The sequence below is a fragment of the Passer domesticus genome, chromosome 10 (assembly GCF_036417665.1).
Source record: "Passer domesticus isolate bPasDom1 chromosome 10, bPasDom1.hap1, whole genome shotgun sequence".
Lineage (NCBI taxonomy): Eukaryota > Metazoa > Chordata > Aves > Passeriformes > Passeridae > Passer > Passer domesticus.
The window spans coordinates 24,789,344-24,814,065 of NC_087483.1; the positions used below are offsets into that span (position 1 = coordinate 24,789,344).

General features: G+C 36.3%; 1 protein-coding gene and 1 long non-coding RNA gene across 19 annotated transcripts in view; one reads left to right on the forward strand and one right to left on the reverse strand.

The window, feature by feature from the left end:
- The window catches only part of B3GALT1 (beta-1,3-galactosyltransferase 1), a 180,269-nt gene that overhangs the window by 97,510 nt on the left and 58,037 nt on the right, over window positions 1-24,722 (reverse strand). For all 15 annotated transcript variants that reach the window (XM_064434619.1, XM_064434628.1, XM_064434627.1 and 12 more), the window contains one exon: window positions 826-965. Coding sequence is in view for 2 of the 15 variants with exons in the window: in XM_064434629.1 (XP_064290699.1) it covers window positions 893-965 (73 nt within the window). In the remaining 13 variants the exon portion in view is untranslated. The remainder of the gene's footprint in view (window positions 1-825; window positions 966-24,722) is intronic.
- The window catches only part of LOC135308940 (uncharacterized), a 112,602-nt gene that overhangs the window by 76,286 nt on the left and 11,594 nt on the right, over window positions 1-24,722 (forward strand). The window contains exon 3 of one of the 4 annotated variants that reach the window (XR_010369315.1): window positions 12,115-12,251. The exons of 2 other annotated variants lie outside the window; for them this stretch is intronic. This is a non-coding gene — a long non-coding RNA (uncharacterized LOC135308940). Of the gene's footprint in view, window positions 1-5,726; window positions 6,618-12,114; window positions 12,252-24,722 lie in introns of those variants that run through there. One more of the 4 variants, XR_010369316.1, reaches the window with a different exon arrangement.

Genomic DNA, 24,722 nt, shown 5'->3' on the forward strand with positions numbered 1-24,722 from the left:
TGTTTGTGGCAAAAATATAATTTCAGAGTATTCTGAAAGTAAGTGTCGCTAAAAATTTTATAGGATTTTTCTGTCATGAACAGTTCCATCAGGTAATGTGCAGTTAGCCTAGTGTCCAGTTTGTTTTAGGGAGTAGAGATTATACAGTCTCCACCACGTTTGTGCTCCTGCTGTGACACTACAAGTGGTGCAGCAGCTTTTCTCCAAAGCAGGAGAGCAGATGAGGAAAGGAGGAATTGTTCTTCCCTGTTTGTCCAGATTTGGTCTTTGGTAAATATATTTCTACTCCTCTCTAGTCATGCTTAGGAAATGTAAGTGTGCCCAAGCTCTAAACAAACTTTCCACCTGTCACCTAGGAAGGGAGGGCTGGGTGATAAGAGATGGTGCTTTTCTGCACTGTGCTTGTAATGACCCAAGGGTTTGAGGACAGGACATTGTAAGGTTTGACACTTGGGGGAACAGGAGCACACATAGCACAACTCACTTTTACTCCTCTGTCAAACCACTACTCAATTGGCTTCCTGTAACAACTAGTACAATGGTTTATTTAAAGGAAATAAAATGAAATACAGGAAATTGATTTTATGAAAAGAACTGTAGGATACCAGTATAATAAATATTTGCACTGAGAGTAACAGCAATTTGGCTCAAAAAGTAAATTCATTGTGTCAGTGGGGGTTTGTAGGGTATATGTATCGTGTGTGTACATATGTCCTAGACACATATAGAAGGAATTCTCAGAAATACCAGGAAGGGCAGGATAAACTACTTGGCACAATTCTTTGTACTTTTTACACTTTATCGAGAATCATCCGAATTCCTTACCTGATTTCTTAGAAACAGCTCCGTCTTTTCATCCTTAATTTTTCTTTCTTGCTTATCTGCATTGTATCTACTGCTGTTCTCCACTGTTTGCTTGTCTCCTCATCACATATGAAACCAGTGTGGACTCTGTATTGAAAAACCTGCATCGACAAAAATGCATGAGTTACAGATGTGTCAATGACAGACTTATTGTTTCATTACATTATTTTCTGTCTTCCATGAAAACAGAGATGGAACAATTAGATACTTGAGGCCAAGTACTGAAGTAGTAAATTTGCAGATATGAGTATTGACATAATTTCATACTGTTAACCACTTAAATCCATGCATGTAACCTATTTATATACTTTTTTTTTTTCTCAAAATGTGTCAACACAACCATGTAGAAATAGTGTGTGTCTTAGAAAATGCATGCTATGAGAAACAGAGAATAGAAGTGTTTGTCAAGTTGCCCTCTGGAAGTCCAAACAACACCTTTAGAGTGACCACTCATGCTTAGAGGTGGCACAGACTAGTTTACTTGCACCACTGACCTGATTTATTTTAGGCCTGGTCTTGAAGTTTACAAGGTGCCTGCCTGAGACACCTCTGCAAAGTTCAGTGATTTTCACAGAATTCTGATCAGGCTTGGAAGAGTTATCCTTAATAATTATTAATTCTGTAAACTATATAAAACTTAAAACTGTGGTTTTATGGTTTGTCTGTTCAGTTTTCTGGTTTACCACTCTGATGTTTTTTGGTGGTATGTTTTGATTTGTTTTTTTGTTGGGATTTGGGGTTTTGTTTGTTTGATTGCTGTGGTATTTTTGTTTCTTTTTGTTGTGGTTGTTTTTTTTCTCCCAGAACTTATATCTTGGCTTTTTCCAGTTCCAAACAATCCCTCCTCCATCTCTTTTGCATGTTTTCCCCACCTTTGCTTAGAAAAAATCATGCCTTTAGGTGAGAATTTGTAAATTAAAATTATACTGTCCTGTGTTATGACCTTAACTATTACCAACATTCTTATATCTAAATCTCTGTCTTCCTTAAGTCCAAGATAAACACCTCTTTGTGGAATCTGATGATTATTTGAAACAACACATTTTTGTCACACAACCAGATATGAAAAATAATTAAAATTGGGAATGTACAGTAGTGCCAAGGAATTTCAATTTTATTAAACTGTTGACTATTGGGATACTATTTCTAGAATTAAAAAACCCATTTTGAAATAATTTTTATGTTCATGGGGAATTTATTTGCTTGGAAGGACAGCAGCTATATTTTTTGACTGCTTTCCAGTAGGATTTGTGTCAGAATGAAGACAAAAAGCATAGAAGTACTTAAAATGGCTTTCTTTAAATGGTTCTACCTTCAATGCAAGGAGTCCTTGAGTGTCCAGGCTCAAGGACTGCAAAACCTCTGCACAAGTGTGTCTGACAGCTGAGCCTGGACTGGCAGCTTTCTGTGGCTCAGATACCCAAATATTGTACAGTGGACAGAACAGAAGTTGTAATTTGCATAAAGAGAGTAGAATTAGGATTTGTGTTTTGCTTTGTCTGATTGGCAAAAAGCTTTACAGATAATAAACACAGGAATCAAAACTCACTCATGACAAGTAGAAGTTGCCTTGTGCATCATTTATCAGGGAGTTCTGCCACTGGGTTCATCCTCATACACTTTGACATGTCAAGATGTGTTGCCTTAGAGCCTGCCACATTTTATTAAGTTTCCAGCTTTGCACAGGGATGATATTAAATGAAAAACATTCTTATTTGCCTGGAAACTTATGCCATACACCAAATACCATTTTATCTGTGATATGTTAGCAGGAGCCATCTGTCAAGTCCCCACACCCTCAGTGCTGAGAAAGGCAGAGACTGAAGGTGAGAAGTATATTTACTTCTGACAACAAAAGCAGCTGCTGCTGTTACTTTTAGCTGTAAGGCAAACCTGCTGGAAAAGGTGACTGTCTGTTGTGGTTCTAGTGTGCTGGGACCAAACATGTCTATTGGTGACAGCAAACCTCCTAAAACTTGGAAGAAAATTGTTTTATAGATTGTGTCAGAAGGGCATGTGCAAACACAGCTCAGCTGGGAGGTAGAACCAAGAAGAAACTTTGGGCTAGAAAAGTATCAGGACAAAATCAAGAATTCCTCTTTTTCTCATCTAGGAGAAAATCTCCCCCTTCTCTTTCCTTCCTTTTCGTAGAATATTGTATTGCAAAAGATGTTATTTTTCTCTAATGATAATGTGAGATTCTGAAATTAAGCACAGCAGGTAGAAACACCCAGCACAGAATTACAACCAAAAAAAAATAAAAATTGCATATTCATATGCTGAAATCTTTTCCAGTGCTGCCAGCTAACTATTCCAAGTGGAAAAGGTACAAGCTCTGCTGTTCATTCTGCCAACTTCCTTTCTCAAAACTCTGGCACTGTGTTTTGAGGGCTAGGTACTCTAATCTGTTATTCTTACCATCATCCATCAGGCTAAGAAAGATATTTACAGAGACAAATAATTTTTTTAATGCGATTACAGAAAGTTGGTATACTTGTAAATTTATGGGAAAGGGAGAAGAGGTATTTCTTCAGTAAAATCACTTAATTCCTGTTACTTTCTTTCACAGTGTACACGGGGAGCAGTGTGCTAGGATGTAAACGTACCTAGAGTGTATTTCAAGACCAAAATATAAACACTGGTGGGAAAGGGCACTTTATGCAAATGTGTTTCCTGAGAGATGGCTCTCGCTCCCTGATGGCTCTAGTAAGACAGAATAATTTGGGAAAATAAGTGGAGTGCCCTGCCCTGTAGCTCTCTTCTCTTTTTTTTTATATCTCCTTGCAAGTATGATTATGACAAAATAAAAGGTTCATTTAGATGGGAGCTGCTTCTAAAATATTTTCAATATATCACCATAGAAAACGTAGAGATAAAGCAGAGCTATAAATGACAACACTTCTAAGAAGGGGAAACAGGTCAAGGTGCCTTACTCTGTATTGCATTCGTTTTCCTTTTACAGCCCACCTGTCAGTCCTGTTATCATTGTCTAGAAAAGAATTTACAGTAAGTCTTTGCTTCAATCAGTTTCCATGGTAACTTGGTTCTGTTTTAAAACCTTTACATAAAGATGGCTTGGTTAAAATGATAATGAGCTGCAGTGCTCATCCATACCTGAGCTACCTTTCCCATTGCTCAGAAATAATCAGCTAAGGGTGTCACTCCATCTGCTCTAGTTCCTTTGGTATCTACAGCACTGTTTCAGTAACCAAGTCAGATCAGCTTGCCATCTGGAAATCTCAGTTTTCAGAGATGTAGGGGGTTCAGGCTACTGGCTAGTGTTTGTACATGACGTGCTGTGAAGCAGAGGAAATCATGTTGGGGTCTGGAGTCCTGAGTTCACTGGGGAAGGATCCCTGTGCATGTACAGAACCTACACTGGGGCTGAAAGTGCCAACAACTATGGTGTCTTTTAACATATGAACTGGATAAAGCAGACTGTCTCCCTTGCAGAAAACACTTATCTTAAAGGTATGAACAATAAAATCCCTTCAGACCAGATCAAGGGAAGGAAAAGTTCAGAGCAAAAAACCAAACGGAACTTTAAATGATTCTAAGAGTAATAATGTCCCATTGTTATGGATATGTATGTTTTATCCAGCCTTTAGTTATCCCTTATCCTAGTTTCAAACTTATCTCTCGCACTTAATTTCTGGTTCTCTGGCCCAGTTGGACTTTCACAGTCTTGGTTTTATTCTGATTACTTCATACCAATTCTCATCTAGGAGAAAAATCAGCATTTTTTGAATGTAACTTAACACAAGTTTCAATTAGAGGGAACAAAGAACTTGTAATGTACATCTGATAGAGTTCTTCAGCAATTACTCTGAAAACTTGCTGCATTTCATAGAAGATGACACCTTCTGTGTGCTATCAGAAATTCTTAAGATCCTGTACTAGATCTGCTCTTGTTGTATTGGGTAGCTTAATATTTATATAAGAAGGTTTTTTTCCCAGTAGAGGCACTGATAGAATTTATGAAAAAAGTTTTACACATCTGTATCTCCCAGGCAGGCATTTAAAAAGCTGCTGAATGTAGGTACAATATCTGCTGAATGTAGGTATACATCAGTTAATTTATGTTTGAGTTTTTCCAAAGACTCAGTAAAGATCTTGTGTTTCACCATGGTTCAACACATTTTTTTCCCATGGTAAGTGGTTGTCCTGCTGGTCTGTATTAAGCATTTTAAATAACAGAGTCAACTTGGTCATCTACTGATTCCTTTGGGTAATGTAATCTCCTTGTAATTTAGTTGCCCTTTAAAAGGAGTCAGCATCCTTGTCCCAAAGCAAATAATATGGGTGTACTAGAAGTTTTAGACCTGCATAACTCCCCCTGAAAACATTAAAATAAGCTTTCAAATGTATTTTTTCCAGCTCTTATTTTTAACTAACAGTTTCATTTACTCCTGATGTCCTAGCACTGTCCTGTAGTCATTAATTTCTGAGGGAAGGGCATTGTCAAATGAGGGTATCATAAATCTACTGAATTCCTTTCATCAGTCATGGCAGTAACGTCTTCACAGTACTCCTGTGTCAGTAAAGCATGACCTTCTCTGACTGATCTGTGCAGACTATGCTTAATTCAACTGTGCTTTTCCAGTGAGCATTTTAACTTTCACACAATGATTTTTTCAACAGCTGACATCCAAACAACTGGTTTCTGTTTGCTGGGTGGAAGAACAAATAACATCTGATGCTTTGTCAGTTGAAAAAAAAGTAGTTGCTATTTTTAGTACTTTTAATATATTTTATCTCAACTGAACAATTAAATCTGCTTAAAATGTCTGTGTTTTTAAATTCCTTTTATAATCCTTTGTATAAAAGAAGAGGGCTGATTCTGTGCCACTTCACTTTTGTAGCATTATGGATTCCATCCTGATGAAAAATCAGTGCTCCAGAAATACTGCACCTTGATATGAAAACTGAGGATACCAGCTGGCTGCCAGAGATGGGGCATTCCTTGTCATACATGGGCTTTAATACAGCTCTTACTTTAATTAATCTGCTCATTACAGTGTAATGCAAAAGGCTATACTTCCTTTTGCCCTGGAAGTTTTTCAAATATACAGCAGATCAATTGCTTACTGCAAAACCATCTCAGTTATATTATTGGGTGTTTCAGCCTCAGATTAAAAATTACTGTTAAATTTAGAGGGTCTTATTCCTTAATTTTTAGCTCATTATGCTGACTTACTTGTTTAGAAAATGCTCTTCTTGATGAATTTTTATTTTGCAATTTATTTTATTATATTAATTATTACCAAGTATTTGAGACTACCAGTATCTATTACTAATTTGTTTGCTGGTAGGATTTGAAATAGTTTATCTCTGTGCTTTAAATATTTGTATGATTTTTTCCCCTTTTTTCCTGACCCTCATGTGCTACTCTATACAGCTGGGTTTTTTATTGTGTATACAATTAATAAGATTTTGATACCTATTTTCCCCCTCAGTGATTTCTAAAGGCACATATTTTGAAATCTAGTTATACTGTGATTAAAGTAGAACAAACCTGTTTGGATAAAATAATTACAGCTCAAATATTCATGCATCCATGAAACATCACATTACAAATCTCAGACAGCTGTGCTGCTGAAGGCTGAGGGGGCTATGTATAAACAAGTATGTAAAAGGAGGATTGGTAGGGTGAGAAGTTAAATGTATCTGCAGTTGCTGCTGGTATATGCTTTTGAGCTGGATGAACTTTGCAATGGCAAGATGAGCCTGTCTCTCTCTTTCCTGGTTCCTTTCGTCCTCTTATGTCTTACATGATGCGGCATCCAAACTTCCACATTACGTCCTAAACTTACTTTCAAGATACCTCTCTCTCTGATTTCCTTCTTCTTATGCAAAGTATCTCCTCTCCCTGGTTATATGTGAGAAATCATGTTCTGAAGTGTGTTACACAGGAAGAGATTAGCAGAGGAGTGCCATTGTGAATGTTACCAGAGAGGCACTGGAGGTGCAGAGAGAGTTTGGAGAGTGTGAAGACAGGAAAGGCAGTGCTTTGTTTCTCCTCTCTGCTTGCTCCTTCTGTGAGTAGCACAGCCAAGGCAGGAATTTGAAAGCAAGTTTATCAGGATCACAAAGTTGTTTGCTGCCAAATTATCAAAGAGGAAGGGCCCATAGAACTGAATCAGACACTTTCCCTTTGTCATGTGTGATTTGTTTTGAGTCAGAACTGCAGCACATGAATAATCTCACACTTTTTCCTTCCGCTCTTCTCTTGCCTCCACTCCTCCTCTTGGCAGAGGCACTGGCCTAAATGCTACTGATCTTTACTGTTGTGAGTAGCAAACTATAATTATTTTATAATGGTGCAGGACAGAGCAAATAATTGCAATGGACAGAAGAGTTAAAAGCTCAGACCAAACCTTCAGGAAGAGTTCAGAGACCACCAAACCCTGTTCTGTGGTCTTTGGTTTTTGGAAGGCCAAAAAAATATTGCCAAGAAGTTTAACTTAATTAAGAGATTCTTGTCTCTAGAAGCTCTTCATGATCACTATTGATGCAGGGAACTATCAGATCAATTATTTGTCTTTTAACAGAACTGTTTTAAAAAACACACCCCTTCAGGACACACTAGAATTTTAAAAGTTCCACCTTATTTGGAAGGTAACTGGTAATCATAAACATAATGTTTTCATGTCCCCTAATAGCACTGAAAAAGTAGATCAAACTGCGTTTTCTGTCTCAAGGTGACAAAGACATGGTTAAACATTAGGGTTGGAATATAACAGAGTTAGCCTAGTGAGTAGGACTCAGGGAAATTCAGATTAATTTCATGGCTTCTAGGCTTTTCTCCCTCATCTGTGAAGTGGAGACCATGAGTTCCAAAATTTGTGCAATGACAAGAAATACATTCTAGAGTCTGTGATTCCCAGCTCTTATGAGGAAGAATGGGGGTGCTGCAGTGTATATAAGTACCTAAACAGTCAAAAGAAGATTAATTATACCTAGTTTCTGGTCATAGTTTTGTCTTGATTTACTTCATGATTGGAATTTCATTAAGAAATTCCAACATGAAGTAAATCAAGACAAAACAATTCAACGTGAAGATTTTCAATGACAGTACATAAATAAATCTAGTGTAATATATCATTCTTCCAAAATTTATATCAGGTCCCAGATGATTCCATTTCTAGAGAGAAATGCATGCTTCTCATATTACTTTTAGAAGTATTGTATAAGCAATTAATTTTCAACTGTGTACTGAGAATCTGGGGTTTGTGGGTTTATTTATAAAATCCAAATTAGCTTGTTTGATTTTCCTCTTCCTTTCCTTCTTTAAAAACGTGTAATTTGAAGGAAGCACAAAATCAGATTGAAGAAGTAATTTTGGGCTCTTGAGATTATATGGCAATTATATTTCCTCTTACAAAGGGAAAAGAATTTATCTTTTTTAAATTACAGATGTGAAAAGAGTCAACTATGGAGGTATATCTCTTAAGCTACAATAAAAAAGCAGGGTCAATCAACACTGTCTGTCTAGGTCTGGCATTGTTCTAGAAAATGGGGCAAATATCTGATATACAGAATATTATGAATTCCAAGGTTCCTCATGCCATGGCCATGTGTCTGATTCACCATCTTTAAAGTCCAAAGTGCCTTATGGATGACTGAGCTTTTAAACTGGAAATGAAGCTCAGAGGGAAATGGGTTTGATAATTTTTGCTAAGATGTCAGTTTAGTCAGAGAATAGCTTAGAAAAATAGGATTTGGATGAAACAAAGTTTTTTGCAAATCTGTCAATGTGTAAATGTGCAAACTTTTTTAGTCACCTGTATTTCTCCCCATCATCTCCAAATCACAAGTATAAAATCAAGACTTATTTAAGATAGTGTAGCCTGTAACATTTAAAGAAGCTCAGCTTTAAAAGGAAGAAAAAAAAATCAAATAATTTCCTGTGAAAAAATTAGGGTAAGACTCTCCAGAAAGACAGAATTCAAAACATGTGCTGAGGAGCTGAATGCTGATCTGAGTCTTGTAGAAACATTAAAAGGAAAAAAAAATATCTATACAGCAAGTAACTGTCATTTGTATAAGTGATATTCTAATCTTTGTGCCGTTCAGGAGTTTTCCTGTCGGGATTGTTTTATGTTACTTTTCCTCTATCCTTTTAAAAGGACTATAAATCTCTGACACTGCCTTTAATACATACAAAATTACCTATCTACCATCTTTTTTATACTGTTAAAATGCCCAGTCCTTTATGGTTCATGTTCAGAACTTTCAATAGCTAAGTCAATTGTTTATGCATGACTTGCATTAGGAAGACAGTGTAGTTAGTGCTTAGTAGATCAAAAGCCCTCTGAATCCCTACTCAAACCTAATTGTTTTGATGGAGGAACTTAATAGGCAAGCTTTTTTTTTCCTAGCAATTTTCTTTCAATAGTAGTATAATAGTGGGACTTATTGAATTGTTATTAGGGTAGGGTTTTTTTGTCATTTTTTGTTTGATTTTGAGAAACACAAGTTATGAGAATTTTCTTGACTCAAGAAGCTTAGTCACTCATGAAAATTTTTTACCTTTGCTACTATAAAAATTTATAAACCCAGTCATTATTGAAGCCATGAAAATCAAGTAAAATCAACCATGCTAGACTTACAAATACCTAAAATGTTTTTTTTTAATACACTGACTATTTTTAATTTCTAAATGATGGCTGTAATGTTCTCAACAATGCAAAATTTAAATTTTTAAATTTTGGAAAGTGGAAGTTGAGAGAGAATAATGATGCATCCTACAAATACAATGCAAGAGCTCAGTATTTTTAAGGTTACTTCTCCTTGTTATGAATATCCCTGATGGCTGCCTAAATCAATTAGGTTTAATATATTCTCACTAAATTTCTACTCCTCAGTACTACAGTAACACATTTTATTAATGAGAGGCTGTTTTTGGATATTCTACAATCTAGAACTGAAAAGAAAGATAATGAAAACAAGTGCTGCTTTTTTATACATACAGTCATGGTTTGAGTTATGGGGTTTTTCCTCTTATGTTTGCTTTTCATTTCTATGAATATTACACTGGGGAACCATCTTTTAGCTATTTTTGTGTGTGCATCAGATGCCCAGGTGGTATAAGTTAGCTACATTAACTTCACTGATGGAATACAGATTTGTGTCACCATGGAATGGAGAGCATAGACCTGTAACATAGTATGGCATAAAACCTTTCTCATCTAGCAGAGATTATCTAGCTTCATGAGAATTTCCAAGATCTTGGACTAAGGACTAAAAAACTTGGTGGGAGCTTTGCTACTGTCTTCTCTGGAGTTAATGGGAAATATTCACACAACTCAGTTTTAAGCTACTAGCTCAGATCAGATGATTACACAGAAATTTAGCAAAGGTAAAGTTGATTTTATATGGTCCAAATCCCTATTTAACAAAAAAGAAAGGACTATAGTCTGTTAAGCTCTTTTTTGAAATTCAAATTATGTTGATACCTTAGGGAAATGTCTGACTAGAGGCTAACAGGGTTTGCATGAGCTCTAGATGATTAACCTACTTTATATTGCTCTCACCACCCTGCAGTGGTTAATCACTATCTTCAGCAGTGTCTTCAACAATTAGATAAAACATCATTTATTTCTTTTCTATATTTAGAAAACCTTAAACTAATCTTATTTTCCCTTTATTTTCCATCATGCTTGGCATATGATGGAACATGTATAGTAGAATTAATGTAAGACAATACCCCCAGTCTTGACTAAATTGAAATGAGTTAATTCTTTACTGTCCCTCCAGGCCCAGGATCCATTACTGTTGAATCAGATCCTATGAGTTTGTAACTGGCAATGAACAAATTTTAAAACCAGTCAGGCATTTTCTCACTCAGAATCTGGTTTATCAGCTGTTTTGTTTTTCCTGAAGCATTAGACAACTGATTGGGAAGTCTGGTATAAAGAAGCCAGTGTGTTGTTATGGTAGTTTTGTGGTACAGCTCTGAGTATGTGTGATGATTAGATGGTGTGTTTCCACTCAGAAAACAATTACACTGTGTAGGAGGACTACTGGGCTGCCAGTTATTATAAATGGGCTTTCTAATGGTGACTATATCATGGAGGTTAAAAAGAGTTTTTCAGGTTCGTTTCCAGACCTACCAGTTGTAACCCTGCAGCCACAACACAACTAGAAATATGAAATCTATCTACTCTTCCATTCTTCTGTTCAGGGATACAAATTTTGATCTTCAGGTTTTCAAGATGGTGTTTCAGAATGTTGTCAGTTACTGGTGTTACAGTGACTTTATCAAATTACATGAGATTTTGCAATGGCCAGTTCTGCTCTGAATTTGCAATTCACAGAGGAATCTGACAAAAGGACTTTTATTGGATCAGTAGAAAATTTTATTTCTGTATCCTCACATTCTCCTATGAATTTTCTAGTGTTTTTGTAAAGAAAATATACTAGCTGGTTCTTACAACACTCTGCATGCTTGAACCATAATGTCACATCAGATGCGATATTTTTAACTTTTCTTAAGGTGCTAAATTAATGAGAATTCAGAACTATATTCTTTAATTCTTTACAGAATTAAATATTACAGAATATACAGAAGTATATTCTTGTATTCTTTACATTTGCAAAAAGGCCATATGTAAGAAAGGAACATACAGCTGTGCTTATCAGTGTGCCTCATCATGCTTTTTTTTTCTGGTAGAAAACTATGTCAGTTTATTATTACGTAGAAATACATTTAGACATTGCTGAGGAGATCTTTTGGAGGAAAAGAAATATAAGCAGTTCGTAAAATTGTAATATATATAAACCAGACATTTGCAAAGAAATTTTATCTTTTCTCGTAAGGAATGCCATCATAATACCAGAACATGTAATTTCTTTTGAGAGAAGGTACTTATCTATGCCCAGTATCGGGTCAGAGTTAGCCTTTATGGCCTCAAATTAAGGAACCAATTATGATGAAGAAAATGCAATAGCTAGGAAAAAAACTAGGTTTCAACATATGTACATTTCTAGGTTGGATAATAGATCTGATTTTCATTAAACTATGTGCTGAATTCCACAAGAATACCTAATTCTTGTAATTTGTGGGACTATCAGGCTAAAGAAAATAATTTTCTCTGAACTTCAGAAAATTACCTAATGGCATTGTCAAGAACAATCCCCAGGAAAAGTCAGTCTTTTTTCTTTTTATTTTTCCTGTGCACCATCAAACAAATATATCTCACTAAAGATAGTTATTAACAAACTTTTATACTTATTGAAAACACACAGATCCTTGAAAACTTTTATGTAGCATTGGAAAAGTGCAAAAGACATAATGTGACATCAGCATGTCCTACAGAAATATAGAAGGAGTTCTAGCTGGTAAAAGTGCTCAGTGACTGAGAAAGACTCGTACCACATGCTGCAGAGGGATGCAAATGAAAATCCAGAGTCTGTCTGATTCCCTATTAACAACTTCTTCTCCTGATTCTGAAGATGGATTAACCCTGAGCACGTACCCATGCTGCTCTTGTTGCAGACCTCAGGTGCCCCTTAGTCCCTCAGAGCATCACTGCCCTGGGCACAGCTGCCTGTCCCCTGCAGCACTGTGTGACTGAGCCATGCTCAGGGGTCTGGATATCTGCTTTGTTTACATTTACACTGCCTCTAGATGGCCACTGCTAGAAGTACAAATGTCAACTGACTAACTAGGACATCTTTAAAGACTGGCTAATTTTGGAGACCTTTTATTTATGAGAATCCCATCAGAGTTAAGAAAAGAACTACATATTGTGGGCATTTATTTAAAAATCTAACATGCAAAATTGATGTACAATATTGTTTTAAAATGCAGCTTCTTCAAGGAATTCTGTGCCACATTTTTAACATTTCCCCTGCCCATAGGTTTCAGAAGCTAGGTATTTAAATATCTCTTTCCCAGAGCAGTAATAATAATGGATTTCATTAACAACATTTAGGAGTTTAAATTATTGCCACAGAAACTGATATATCATAGTGCACAAAGAAAAAAAGAGTTCTCCCCCCACCCCCAGCATATTCTCAGTCTATATTATATGATTTATAGGGAGAAAAATCACATAAATAAATGTTTTGCTCTTTGAGAAGATAGAAAGCTAGATTTATATCCAAATTTAAAAAATGTTAACCAAAATAGCCAGCAAAGTCCTACATGAATACTAAGCACATACTGTATATTCTGTGTGCAAGGAATTTGTATTTGAAAAGGTTCAAAGCTATGGGGTTTTAGAAAGAAACTGTGAGGAGCTGCTGTAAATTCTTGTTCATAAAAGGTTTTCTAATGTGCTATAATAAATACCTTATGATCCTGTGATTTTGTTTTTTACTATTTCTACACAGGCTATGTACTGAGATAAATTTCCTTATCCATCCATCTTCATTTTTATTGGATTAGATTGCATGCTAGGTGTCATTCACTTAGTCAGTTCCATGTTCCTTGGTGGTAGTGTGTTGTGTACTTGCTGGCCAGATCCTCTTCTGATCCTGGACCTTGCATGTAGTGGATTTACATGGGACAAGTAGTTTTGCCTGCAGTTTATTGTCCTGGAACAGAGGCACCGGCATTGCATTTAATGGAATTTTTTTTCTGACTGTTAGTTTGTGCCACCACCCTTTCAACCACGCATTCTCTCCATGCAGAGAGATATTATTCCCCTGGTGTTACTAACTCCTCTGGTCAGATTTGCACAACAAAGGAGATCATTGTGCTGGATTTGAGTATAACCTTTTAAGCCATGCCAATATTGTTTTAAAATGACATGCTTACTATTTAACAATTAAGATAATGTGAGGCTATCTACGCACAAACTATTTAATTTTATCCTGCCCATGACCTCTTGTATCCATCTGTGTACTTTGAATTGCAGCTAAAGTAACTTCATTTTTGACAATGCGAACACTGACGGTGCATCTGCTGCAGAAATGAACTTTATGTGGGATAAGTGTGGGAGCCCATAATGCAGGTGGTCAGTTCACACCTTTCACAACAAAAGTCAAAATTTGGAAATCTACATGGTCATATTTCTTTTTTGCCTCAGATGCTACCATTACGCAGGCATAGAAAGTATCTTCACCAGTAGTTTTCAGCTTTAAAATGCTGTCGTAATTCCTGTTGGAAGAATCCACTTAATCCTGTGTATATTTTTGTGTTTACCGTGTGTGATGTAGCTCTCTCAGTAGTTTTGATGTGTTTATCAAAGGTGATTAAATACTATAAAAATATTCCAGCTCAATTCTCAGGTGGAAGAGACAAGGCAAACAAGCATATTCTAAAACTGGAAGTGGCCTCAATACAAACTTATATTGGCAAAATGAGGTACTTTTGGCTAGGTAAGATGATGTGCCACAGTAGCAGCTATGTTTATTTTAGTCCTCCTTGTTGAGGAGCAAACCGTCAGTATTTTTTCCACTGTTTCAAGCCAAAATACAAGTTTTATAGGGTATTTTCAATCTCTTAGTATTTTTCTTTTGAATTTTATGACAATATAATATCAACATGGTGAAACTGAACTATGGAATTTCCTGGAATGCTCTGACTGTGTTAAAGCTTCTCTTCTCTGAACTTGAGTCTGTTCTGAGAATAAGGCACAAGGTATTTATTGTCAGAATCTGAGAACTGCATATGCCTCTACCCAATGCCATTTAATCTCTTGCATATATGAGTATCATCATGTTACAGCAGAGAATTTAAGCTTACATGACCATGGAAAGATGCTGTGTACTCTTTTTGCCTAAAGTTTCCTTGCACAGATCTCAGCTGATGCATATCTTTATGTTCTCCCAAGTACAGTTTTATCGGTGAACTTTTAAGATTTCACATCCTGTCCATAAAATTATTGCAGCAGCAAAGTAACAACAGTGTATACAGAGTATTCATTTTTTATTACTACAAATATTTAATTGGCTTGATAGAAAAAATTTACAGAGAGCTAGAAAAAGCAAAACAAGAATTTGATTTAATACATAATTCAAATGAACTCACTATTGGACTGTTTCTAACACAGGTTTGAACTGAGAAATTTAAACATTCATATTTTCTATATAGTACTAAGTATTAAAACAGAGAGCATGCTATAGCATCATTCTTAATGTACTGCTTAATGAGTGGAAGGGGTAATTGGCACTAGCTGTGACTTCAGATCATTGCTAGCCGCAGCCATTACTGTCCAAAGTTGTGTTTTAGGCTGAGTGCTGACTATTCTGTCTGTGGAGGAACTTTCTGTTCCCTCTAATTAAACTGGATAATGCAATTCATGAACTGTTTCTGGATCAGTGCTCTCCTTACTTTAATGGAAATCAATGAAAAATAAGTAGGCTTCCGCAGGAGGAAATAAAAGTACAAATTCAATCTCAGAAAAACAGCCTATGAAGATTTGTCAAAAGTGAAGCACATTGGTGACCTACAGCCTTTTCTGGGCTTAATGCAGTGTGCTTGCCTTGGAAATGCTAAGGGCCAGATGGAATTATTCCATGCTGCTTCGAAAAGAGTTATCAAGTCCTGCTGCTAGTACATAGCTAAATAAGGCAGAGTTTTGAAATAAGTTATCAAATCTTGGCACCAACGCACCACCAACCAATGGATTTGCAATAGACTGCTGTGGAATGACCAAAACAAATCTCAGTAAAACGGAAGCCAGAACACTTCTGTGACTGCAATTACAATAACAAAGGTTGCAGCTTGCCCAGTGCAGCAAATCCACCACCTCTAGAAACTTCTTCTTCAGGAGGTTTTGCTACTTCAGCTTCTCTTGAAAACCAGAAGATATAACAGTCCCTACCAAGAACAGAAATGCTGCACCAAATTAGATTTTCTTAGCCCTTTTCCAGTTTCTTTCCCTTTGCTTGTGCAGAGGGAGCTTTAAATGATTTGCGTTTTTTCAGTGGCCTAAAGCATTCTTTAACAGAGAGAACAGCTCCCTGTACTAATCTGGAGAGACATCACTTGGGTAATAGTGCATGATGTGTTGCTCCTAGAGGAAACCAAATGGAATTTTGGGCAGTAAAGCAGAGATTGGGCTGCTTTTCTACTTTTAATAATGTACCTGTTCAGATATAAGTCTCTTATTTGGTGGTAGAAGGTGTGTAAGTATTTTTAAAATATTGTCAGAAGATGCAGTAAAGGTGGTTTCCAATTTCTAACATGTGATGTAATTTGGAGAAAAATATTAATAGGTTTTGGTGTGAACCAACATTTTCTTAACCTTGTAGTTGCTATGAGAAGACAACTTTGTTGTCTGGCAAGCTAGAAAAGCCCAAATTTTGTGACAGTGTTACAAATCTGTACTGCAAAAAAAAAAAAAAGTGTCAAAATTCTAGTTTTAAAATTCTTCAAGAATCTTTCATGGGCAAATTATCTCAGAAATCTTGAGTATTTATATCTCATTTAATGTATGTACCTTGTAATTGTCTAGGATGTTTAATGATGATACTTAGGTTTCTGTGGAGAGTTATGCATGCTATAGTCCAGCTGCAAAAGCCCTTCAGTCCTGCAGGGGCAGCAAGGTGGGACAACAGTCAGGAGTCAACTGCACGGGAACAATGCCCATCATGTAAGGGGTGGCCAGGGAAGATGACCAGGCCTCTATCTTTAGCTACAAAGCACAAGCAGAGGGCATCTTCAAAAAGCTGTGTATCATCATGTCTCAGATTCTCAGTTTCACCTTGCTATCCACTGCTGGTTTTGTCGGTTGCAACTGTTTTCCCCAAACTATTTCTCCTCTGTGTACTTTTTCTTGCCCCCTAAGCCTCAATGGAATTCAAATTTTTAAAACCATTAATTGCGAAGGCATAATTTGTTTTCTGCGATGTGAAATGAATTATTCCAAACATGGACTGTCTAGATGAAAACAAAGTCAAAATTATCTGTTAAAATGTTAAAAACAGTAAGTCAGCCTTAATACTGTACATGATAACACATTCTTTCTCAGTATTTTTGAAATTTGCATTTCTTAATAACTATTTAATCCACTTGAGTTAGCTCCTATCTCTTCTGTGTAGCAGCAGTATTTGTTGCCTCCTTAAAAGAGGAAGGAATTACTGTTTAGTGTTGAATTGTAGGGAATGAAGAAATTCCCATGAAAACCTTTTTTAAATTATCATGAGAGGATGCAGGTGAAATAATGACAAAAGGATTTCTTTCATGAGACTAAGACTTGCCTTGCATAAAGAACTGTACCAGAGTAGACCTAAAATGGATGTCTACGGCTCTGTATCTGCCAAAGGTTACCAGTAGTGCCTGGTAAGAGGAGCAGGAGGCTTCCTGGTGTTTCTCTTAGCATGGATTTGACAGTTTAGTCAGAGTCTAGGCTCAACAGTAATTATCTACCTTAGTTGTCACCTCCAAATGATCCTTTAAATATTTATACATAAAACATTTATACATGACAAATGCAAGCAAAATCCTGTGAAATAAAAAAAATTCAAAAGGCATTAGGGCTAGACTGTAGATTTCTTTACAGTGTGTAACTGATTTTCCTAAGTGAGAGATTACTTAATATCAGACTCAGGATAGTTTCCTGAACTAACTTGCTTTTGAGTAAAAAAACCTCAAAAAACCAAACTGAAAACCATACAAAATATAGATCTCTGAACTCTTACTCATCTCTGCCTCTCTATTTGTCATCCTCCTACCAGAAATAATTAGAGCCATCTCAAATTCTGGCTCTTAATCTGACTAAATAATTTCCATGTAGATTTCCCTTCCAGGGGTCTGTTTATGATCTTCAAAGCTATTTCATCTTAAGAAACTCTGTATCTTTGATCATTTGTTTCAAAATGTACCCTATCATTCCAGTAAAAGGAAATTATCATTTAGAGGACACCTTCAGGTAATTCAGAATCCTAAAACAATATAATCATAATTACTTGGAGAAATACAAATACTTGGAGATCAAAACAAGGATCTAGTCCTCTTCTTTCTTATTAAGGGATGATTTCACAAAGAGAAGAGCCCTTTCTGAGCTTTCACATGTATCAATAAACTATGTGGTGTCATCTTTCTCTGCCAGCACACGGAGATTGTGAATTTTGGAGAATCAGGCAAAAGTCAAGGACATTCTTGCAGATAATCTCAGCTATGTCTTTTGTCCAGCATAATTGCACCTCTCTTTTTGTTCTACCTGTAAGTCTGAACAAGACTTCTAAGGCTCAGGAAAACCCCAGTAGGAGCAAGGGGAACGTGCTGTGTGTCATCCCCATTGTGCCCCCTGCCTGTGCCTTTGCTCCCTGAATCCAGTGTTGTGACCTACAAGGAAATTTCCTTCTCTGACAATGCTTTTCTGCCAAGAAAGTCACAGTGAATAGTTGTGGTGGCAGCTTGCTTTACTCCAACAGCCAGCTATTTCCTTCTTTTACAAAGCACAAATCTGTTGTGTCTATTTGAGAAGAGAGAGTGAAGCACTAAACTGGGATTCAGTGTGGCCATATCAGTGCAGTCTGCAGTAATAAGGTAACCAAAACATGGATGCCTCCTTTGCAGCTAATAAAATCTGACTACTACTTCAAAATCTAGACACAAAGAGAATCAGAGTATATGCCAAGTTGCTGCTTTGCCTCCTTTTTTTTTTTTTTTTTGGTAAGAATTATATTGTCCTGCCCACTGAAACTCATTAAGGAACAAATTGCAAGTTGTGAAGGAAAGTCATCTGTCATTGACCATTCATGCTGTGTTGTTGAAAGTAGTTTTATTTATGTGGTCCCCTGCTTTTTCAATCTATCATACATCAGACAATTTATCAGAAAGTTGTAATGAACTTATGATTTGATGCCATTAACAGCTGCACAAACAACACAAGCTGTAGATCTTCAGTTGTGAAAATTCAATTTTATGTTCAAGCCACAGATTATCTGGAGTTTAGACTTTAATTCATCCTGCCAAAGGCTATTTCTTTGTCTAGCATCTCTCACTGATTCCTAGGGTACTTTGTAAAATTGAAAATATGAGACTTCTGAAATATTTTCGAACTTGATGCCTCAGCAATTTATACAATTATTTTGATTTAAGGAAGTGCTAAAAAAAAAGCTTTGGTTGATTCTTGGGGACACTACAAAGTTCCAGCTCTCTCTAAACTCAGTTAACCAAAATTCTACTCTCTTTATACACATCCAAATAGGAATGGGAGGAATACCTGTTCTGTTATCTCTTCTACTGCTGGATAGTACTAAAAGCTATTCTATATTCATACTAGCAAAGGGAAAGATTCTTGAAGTACTCTTTTGTAAATAAAATTTACTTCTCCCTACCTTAACATTTGAAACAGTATATTTTTATCAAAACCATTCATTTTGTTTCTACGATACACTGTAAAAAAAGACTCAATTTTGACCAGTAATGAAGTTTTTGTGTGAACTAAAACCAAATGCTAAAACTATTTTGAAAAATTCAAAGGATTGGAAAGGTTGTCACTTCAAAATGTAGAAAGTAGTAGTGGAAAACATTTGAGATAATGTTGTAAATCGAAATGACCCCAATACAATAACTATTCATAGATAAATAATGACTATCCCCATAGTGCCTTACAGAATTTTAAAAATAGCTTATGCCTTCCAATGAGTAAACAGTAATTCTGTGAAAACAATGTGATAGTATTACTTTTTGTTCTGAACAGTCAGCCTTTTTTATGCATTCTGTTGAATAGGGAGTTGTAAGGATAATACTTTTTGCAATACTGTATGTATATGCCAAAGAATCCATTTGAAAGCACTGCTCTTTGTGATTTTACACTGCCAGTAAGACATAGCACTTTAAACTCGCTCTGTCAAATACACCATTTGTCTCAGAGATTACACAGCACAACCTTTCTTTTTAAGCTTGTTAGTACTAAGTATCCTTCAACACATTGCGGATGGTATTTAACACTTTTACCCTGAAACCACTCTCTGAAAAGGGAATTGCTTTGTCACAGGTAATTCATAATAGATCCACATAGTTTAATTTTAAAATATGGTAATTTATGGCATAAAATTACCAGGACCATCAAATATTTCCCATAAGGATAACTATGATGTTTGAATTAAAAGTATATATTTGCTAAAAAACTTATATTTGGAAGTAGAGATTAATTACAAGAAGCTATCCCTGTATCATGGTTCAATGAGAGGAATAAGAAATTTCCTTTAATGCAAACGAAAAGCAAATGTGAAAGTGCAGCTGTGCAGGGCTACAATATTTGCTGTCCCTAAGGACAGAAGGGCAAACTGAGTTTCTACTCAGAGGTTGTCATGAGACTGGCCACAGATTTGAGTGCATGGTAGTCTTTGCAGGTACCTCGCTGTGGCTTTCTTCCTTCCTGTGGTAGCATAGTTTAAGATGTTTGCAAAGCCTTACTTCAGTATTCTCTCTTGACAGTCCACAGTTCAGTATGCAGTTAATCTGATAAGGGTGCTGCTACAGGAGTCTGCAAAGCCACTAAACTAATAAGCAGTATAGCAAGGAAGAGAATTAACTTTTTTCCCCCAACACATTTAGTAGCCTAAATTCCACAGAAGACTCATACACATAGACAATATCTTTATTCCCCATCTCATGTTGGTAAATGCAGGAAGAAATTAGGAGCTTGATCCAGTATCAGATGAAATTCAGGTTGTCCTTTGCAGTCTTCCTTTTTCTCTTGCTCTCTATTCTCAAATAGACAAAATGCTGGCAACTAGAAATCAAATTTGAACTCTGAACTGTAACTTTATACTGAATTGTATTAAAAGTGTAAAGGTTATAAGCAGGTCATTGTAATTTTGTTATCCAGGAACTTAATTCCTTACTTTTCAGTCCAATGTTTTGGTGTAGCTCTCTTGCCTGCTTTTTTCACACAGTTTTCCCTTTTGTCTCTTTGACTGCAGTAGTGAGAGAATACCCATTGTATTTGATTCAGAATGTATTTTTGGTCAAGTAATTCTGTTTTCCAAGATTTCTTGCATCTCAGTTGGGAAAGAACCCATTGCTAGAGCAACTGGATTTCAAATAAAAACATTTTACCTAAGAGGTCTTTTATTATTCTGAGTTCCAACTGTGTAGCGTTCTATTTTTCTTGGACAGCAAGAATAACTAGGTATTAATTGCATCCTTCTCCTTTGACTCATAATACCTATTGTTTTTGAATATTTTGGGCAAGTTAAATAGCAGGGAAGAGGAGAAATATTACAGGAACACAACATAAAAGGCTGTGGGACAAAGAAAAGAAACAAAAAAACCTAGGAAATTAGAGAAAGAATAAAGAAAAGTTACAGGAAAATAGAGATTGCTGCTTTTGAGACTTTTATATGAAATCTGATAGACTGAGCATGATCCTCTCCCCTTTCATTCCCACATCACACCTTCTGCAGAAGAGGTACCAAGACCATACAATTGCAGCACAGCTCCAGTCCTGCACCAGGATCCCACATGCCTGAGTCTGCAGTTTTCTTTGTGATCTGTCGACCAGACAATCTTTCAGCTTCCAGGCTGAAAAGAGGCCAATGCAACTTTGCAGCCAATGCAACTTTGCAGCCACAGGTGCTCCTCCAAACTCCTCCTTCTTAGAAGTGCCTTGCTAAGAAGCACAGTCCTAATGTCAGCCCTTCTTTGTCACATGGCAAGGCAGTCACAGCACTTCTGATTAATAGGATTGAATGCCTGCATCCAACAGGGGGTGAAAGGTAACAGATACCCAATTCTGTTGTGAGAGCCAGTGCTGAAGTTCAGTGCATGGAAGGAAGTTGATCATTCAAACCTTCTGTAAGGTCACAAAATTCCCAAATAGGGATTATGCCACACTGACCATTTGGGACAGGAGTTTCACATGCACTGTTGGCTTAATGCCACTTCCATATGGGATCAGCCTCTTACTGGTTTCATTTGCAGCAACTATTATCTGATATTGAATGTTTTGGGAAGCTCACCTGAAGAAAAAATTCTTCGTGCTCATTCTGATATCTGAGGTGAAATGCAGGCAGCCTTGGCAGACTCCTAAAGATGACTGTGCTGGCTGAACTGCAGAGCATTTCACATCCTGGTCATTAGACTCCAAATGCATGGAGAAGAACACTAGGTAGCTAACAGGTTTGGGGATTTTTGGATCTTGCCACATTCCTAGCTGGACATATGGCAACCAGGTTGTCAGTCTAGGCAAATTCAACAAGGACTTCTCTTGCAGGGAAACCCTTCCCTCATTTGCATTAGAATTAATTCCTCCAGCTCCAGATTTTCAGCATGCTGGTAGAGTGTGCTGGGTCCTTCAGTTTATAAACAGCACACTGCTCTCAGATTACTGCCTTCTGAAGAACACAAAATTCACTAGGGAGAAAAAGAAAACTTTGATGTTCTTGGGTTTTCACAGACACAAACATTTGATAATTCGCATAGATTTGGGGAATTTTAAAATACAAAATACAGTAATTTCAATATTCTGCAAATGGCTGAGGGAGATATGTTACACAGTGCTGGAAACTTTATGCAGTACAAACAAAGGCTGAGGTTTTTCTTCCATAGTGAAGTCAAAGCTGTTGGTATATTTTGAATTTTTCTACAGATTCTATGCAAAATTAGTCTTCTGCCATTACACCAGTGTGATACTTGGCTCCCTGTTTCCTTTATTTCTTTAGTTGTACATGTAGCACTCAGTATTATTGCCTCTCTTTTCTTTTGTCTTTCTTATTTATTTTCTCTCATGTGATTCATGTTGCACAGTATTCTGGTAGAGATAGGAATTTTCATTTGTTCTGTCATGTGAAGCCTGACTGTACGATATTTCTTTGTTCAGTCCTCCTACTGATTCATTCCCAAATTGCAGAAACAGTGGGTTTCATATGTATTCAGCTATCTTGTCTAAAGTATCTATACAAATGTATTGTATTTAGTTGTTAAAGCTAGTAATTAATTCTAGTTTAAACTGCAACTTAACACATTTAACACTAAGCTAAATTTTAAATGAAAAGTTTTTGAGATCCAATATAGAAAATAAAGTGTTCTGAAATTTGTCATGGAATGAATCCTTACCCCTTCCAAAATCAGTTGGGTTTAATCAAAGCATTTTCTATCATTAAATCCAAAAGGATTTTGACTGTTTAAATGACATCTTTTATTTACAAATTTCTTTCCAAAAAAGCTGTTTCAAAACAAAGAATGTGCAGCATTTTGTTTGGCTTTTTAAAAAATGTCAAATTAGGGCATATTCCTAGTTGAAGCAGTTAAATCAGAAACTCTAATTTCAAGAGGCATCACTTTGTTCTTATAAACCACATTTTGCAAGTATTTGTTGTTTTACAGATTATGATGAACATGTATTTTCTGAAAAAACATTTTGACAGAATGCTTTAATCAGCTCTGTGGAGAACCCAAATTATTAAGATGTTGCTTAACACACCCCTAAGCTAGACCAGCACTCACAGGCTCATTGTCCCTATCAAGAGGACAGAAAACATCCTCACTGAGACAAGGACAATTTCTCTAGAATTCATTTTTATATTTCTCTAGCATTCAGGCTCTGCAAAGTAACTGTGCCAAAAAGCAACATCAAAAATATTTTTTGAGTTACACTGTCAAAGAGATGACAGGCTGTGTCCCAACCTTCTAACCAGGTCATCTTTATGGCTGCTCACACCAGGCTGCCTCCTGCTAGAAGCTGTTTTTCTTATGTTGCCTCCAGGAAACAAAAAACCAGAACAAGATTTATTTTTTCCTAATTAATGATTTTTTTAATGGAGGGTGCTGAATTGCATGAATATATATATATAGTTTTTAATATATTATATATTATATATCTATTATAGATTTTATATTTATATTCTATATATTTTAGTATATATTGTTATGTTTTGTTTTTCAGTTTTATATTATAAATAACAAGACTTTATAATAATTGAGTAAATTAAAGTTTTTGGGTACTTTTGGAACAAGTTATAAATCCTGTAAGAATAGTGTATACTTTTGATGTTTATTTCAAGTACTGAGTTGGCAGAGGGGTTGTGTTTCACCACTGGGCTTGCACTTTCTGGGAAACTTTAACATAGCAAGAAACCTCCCTATATTCCTGATGTTCTGGTGTTCTTAGTTACTGAGCAGTATTGTAAACAGTAAGAGTTGAGCACGTGTGTCTTTACAAGGCTGTGTCATGGCTTCACCAAGGCAATGGAGAATTGAACTCTATTCTGAGCTACCTCTTCAAAATTTGATATTTCCTTCAACACAGCTTAGTTTGGCTAAGGAGGAAACCAACTCATCCACAGTGTATCAGGAAGCCTCTGTACAACCGTAATGATGCCAGCAGAGAGATACTTGCATCTGCCTAGACATTTCTGTCTCTATAGTGATAGTTTAAATGTAGTTTGAATCAAATAATTACAGCACACTGCTGTGATTAGTGCCTTGAAACTGTTTTGATATTGGCATAAGCCACCTATTAGAATTTACTCTTCCCTTAAAAAATGTGAAGTATTTTCATATTGGACTAATTGGCAAGTAAGGACTCGTTTCCATGAACGGCTGCACCCTCTACAGCCTCCCATCACAGAATCATAAAAAAATGATAATAATTGTGTTCCAAGTATGAGCTCATGGTATTTTAAACACTGCACAGCATGTTTTCAAGTTTTCCCTTTCATCCAGTCCTCCACATTTTGATACATTATTTATTGAGAAAATTCTTATTTCAGTAATGTTGGAATTCAGAGTATATTTTCTACCCTGTTCTTGCTGCTGCAGCATCATAATGAAAGACAGACTCAAGTTTTTATAGGAGTTAACTGAAACAGTAGTGTTCTGAGACATAAGCTCTGCACAAGGAGCAGTCTCCTGTAAACATCAGGGTTCTGCTACTGCTTCAGATTATGTCTCTCATCTCTGAGTGTTCAGGCTATGGGAAAACTGGAAGTTTGTGTGTCTCAGCCAA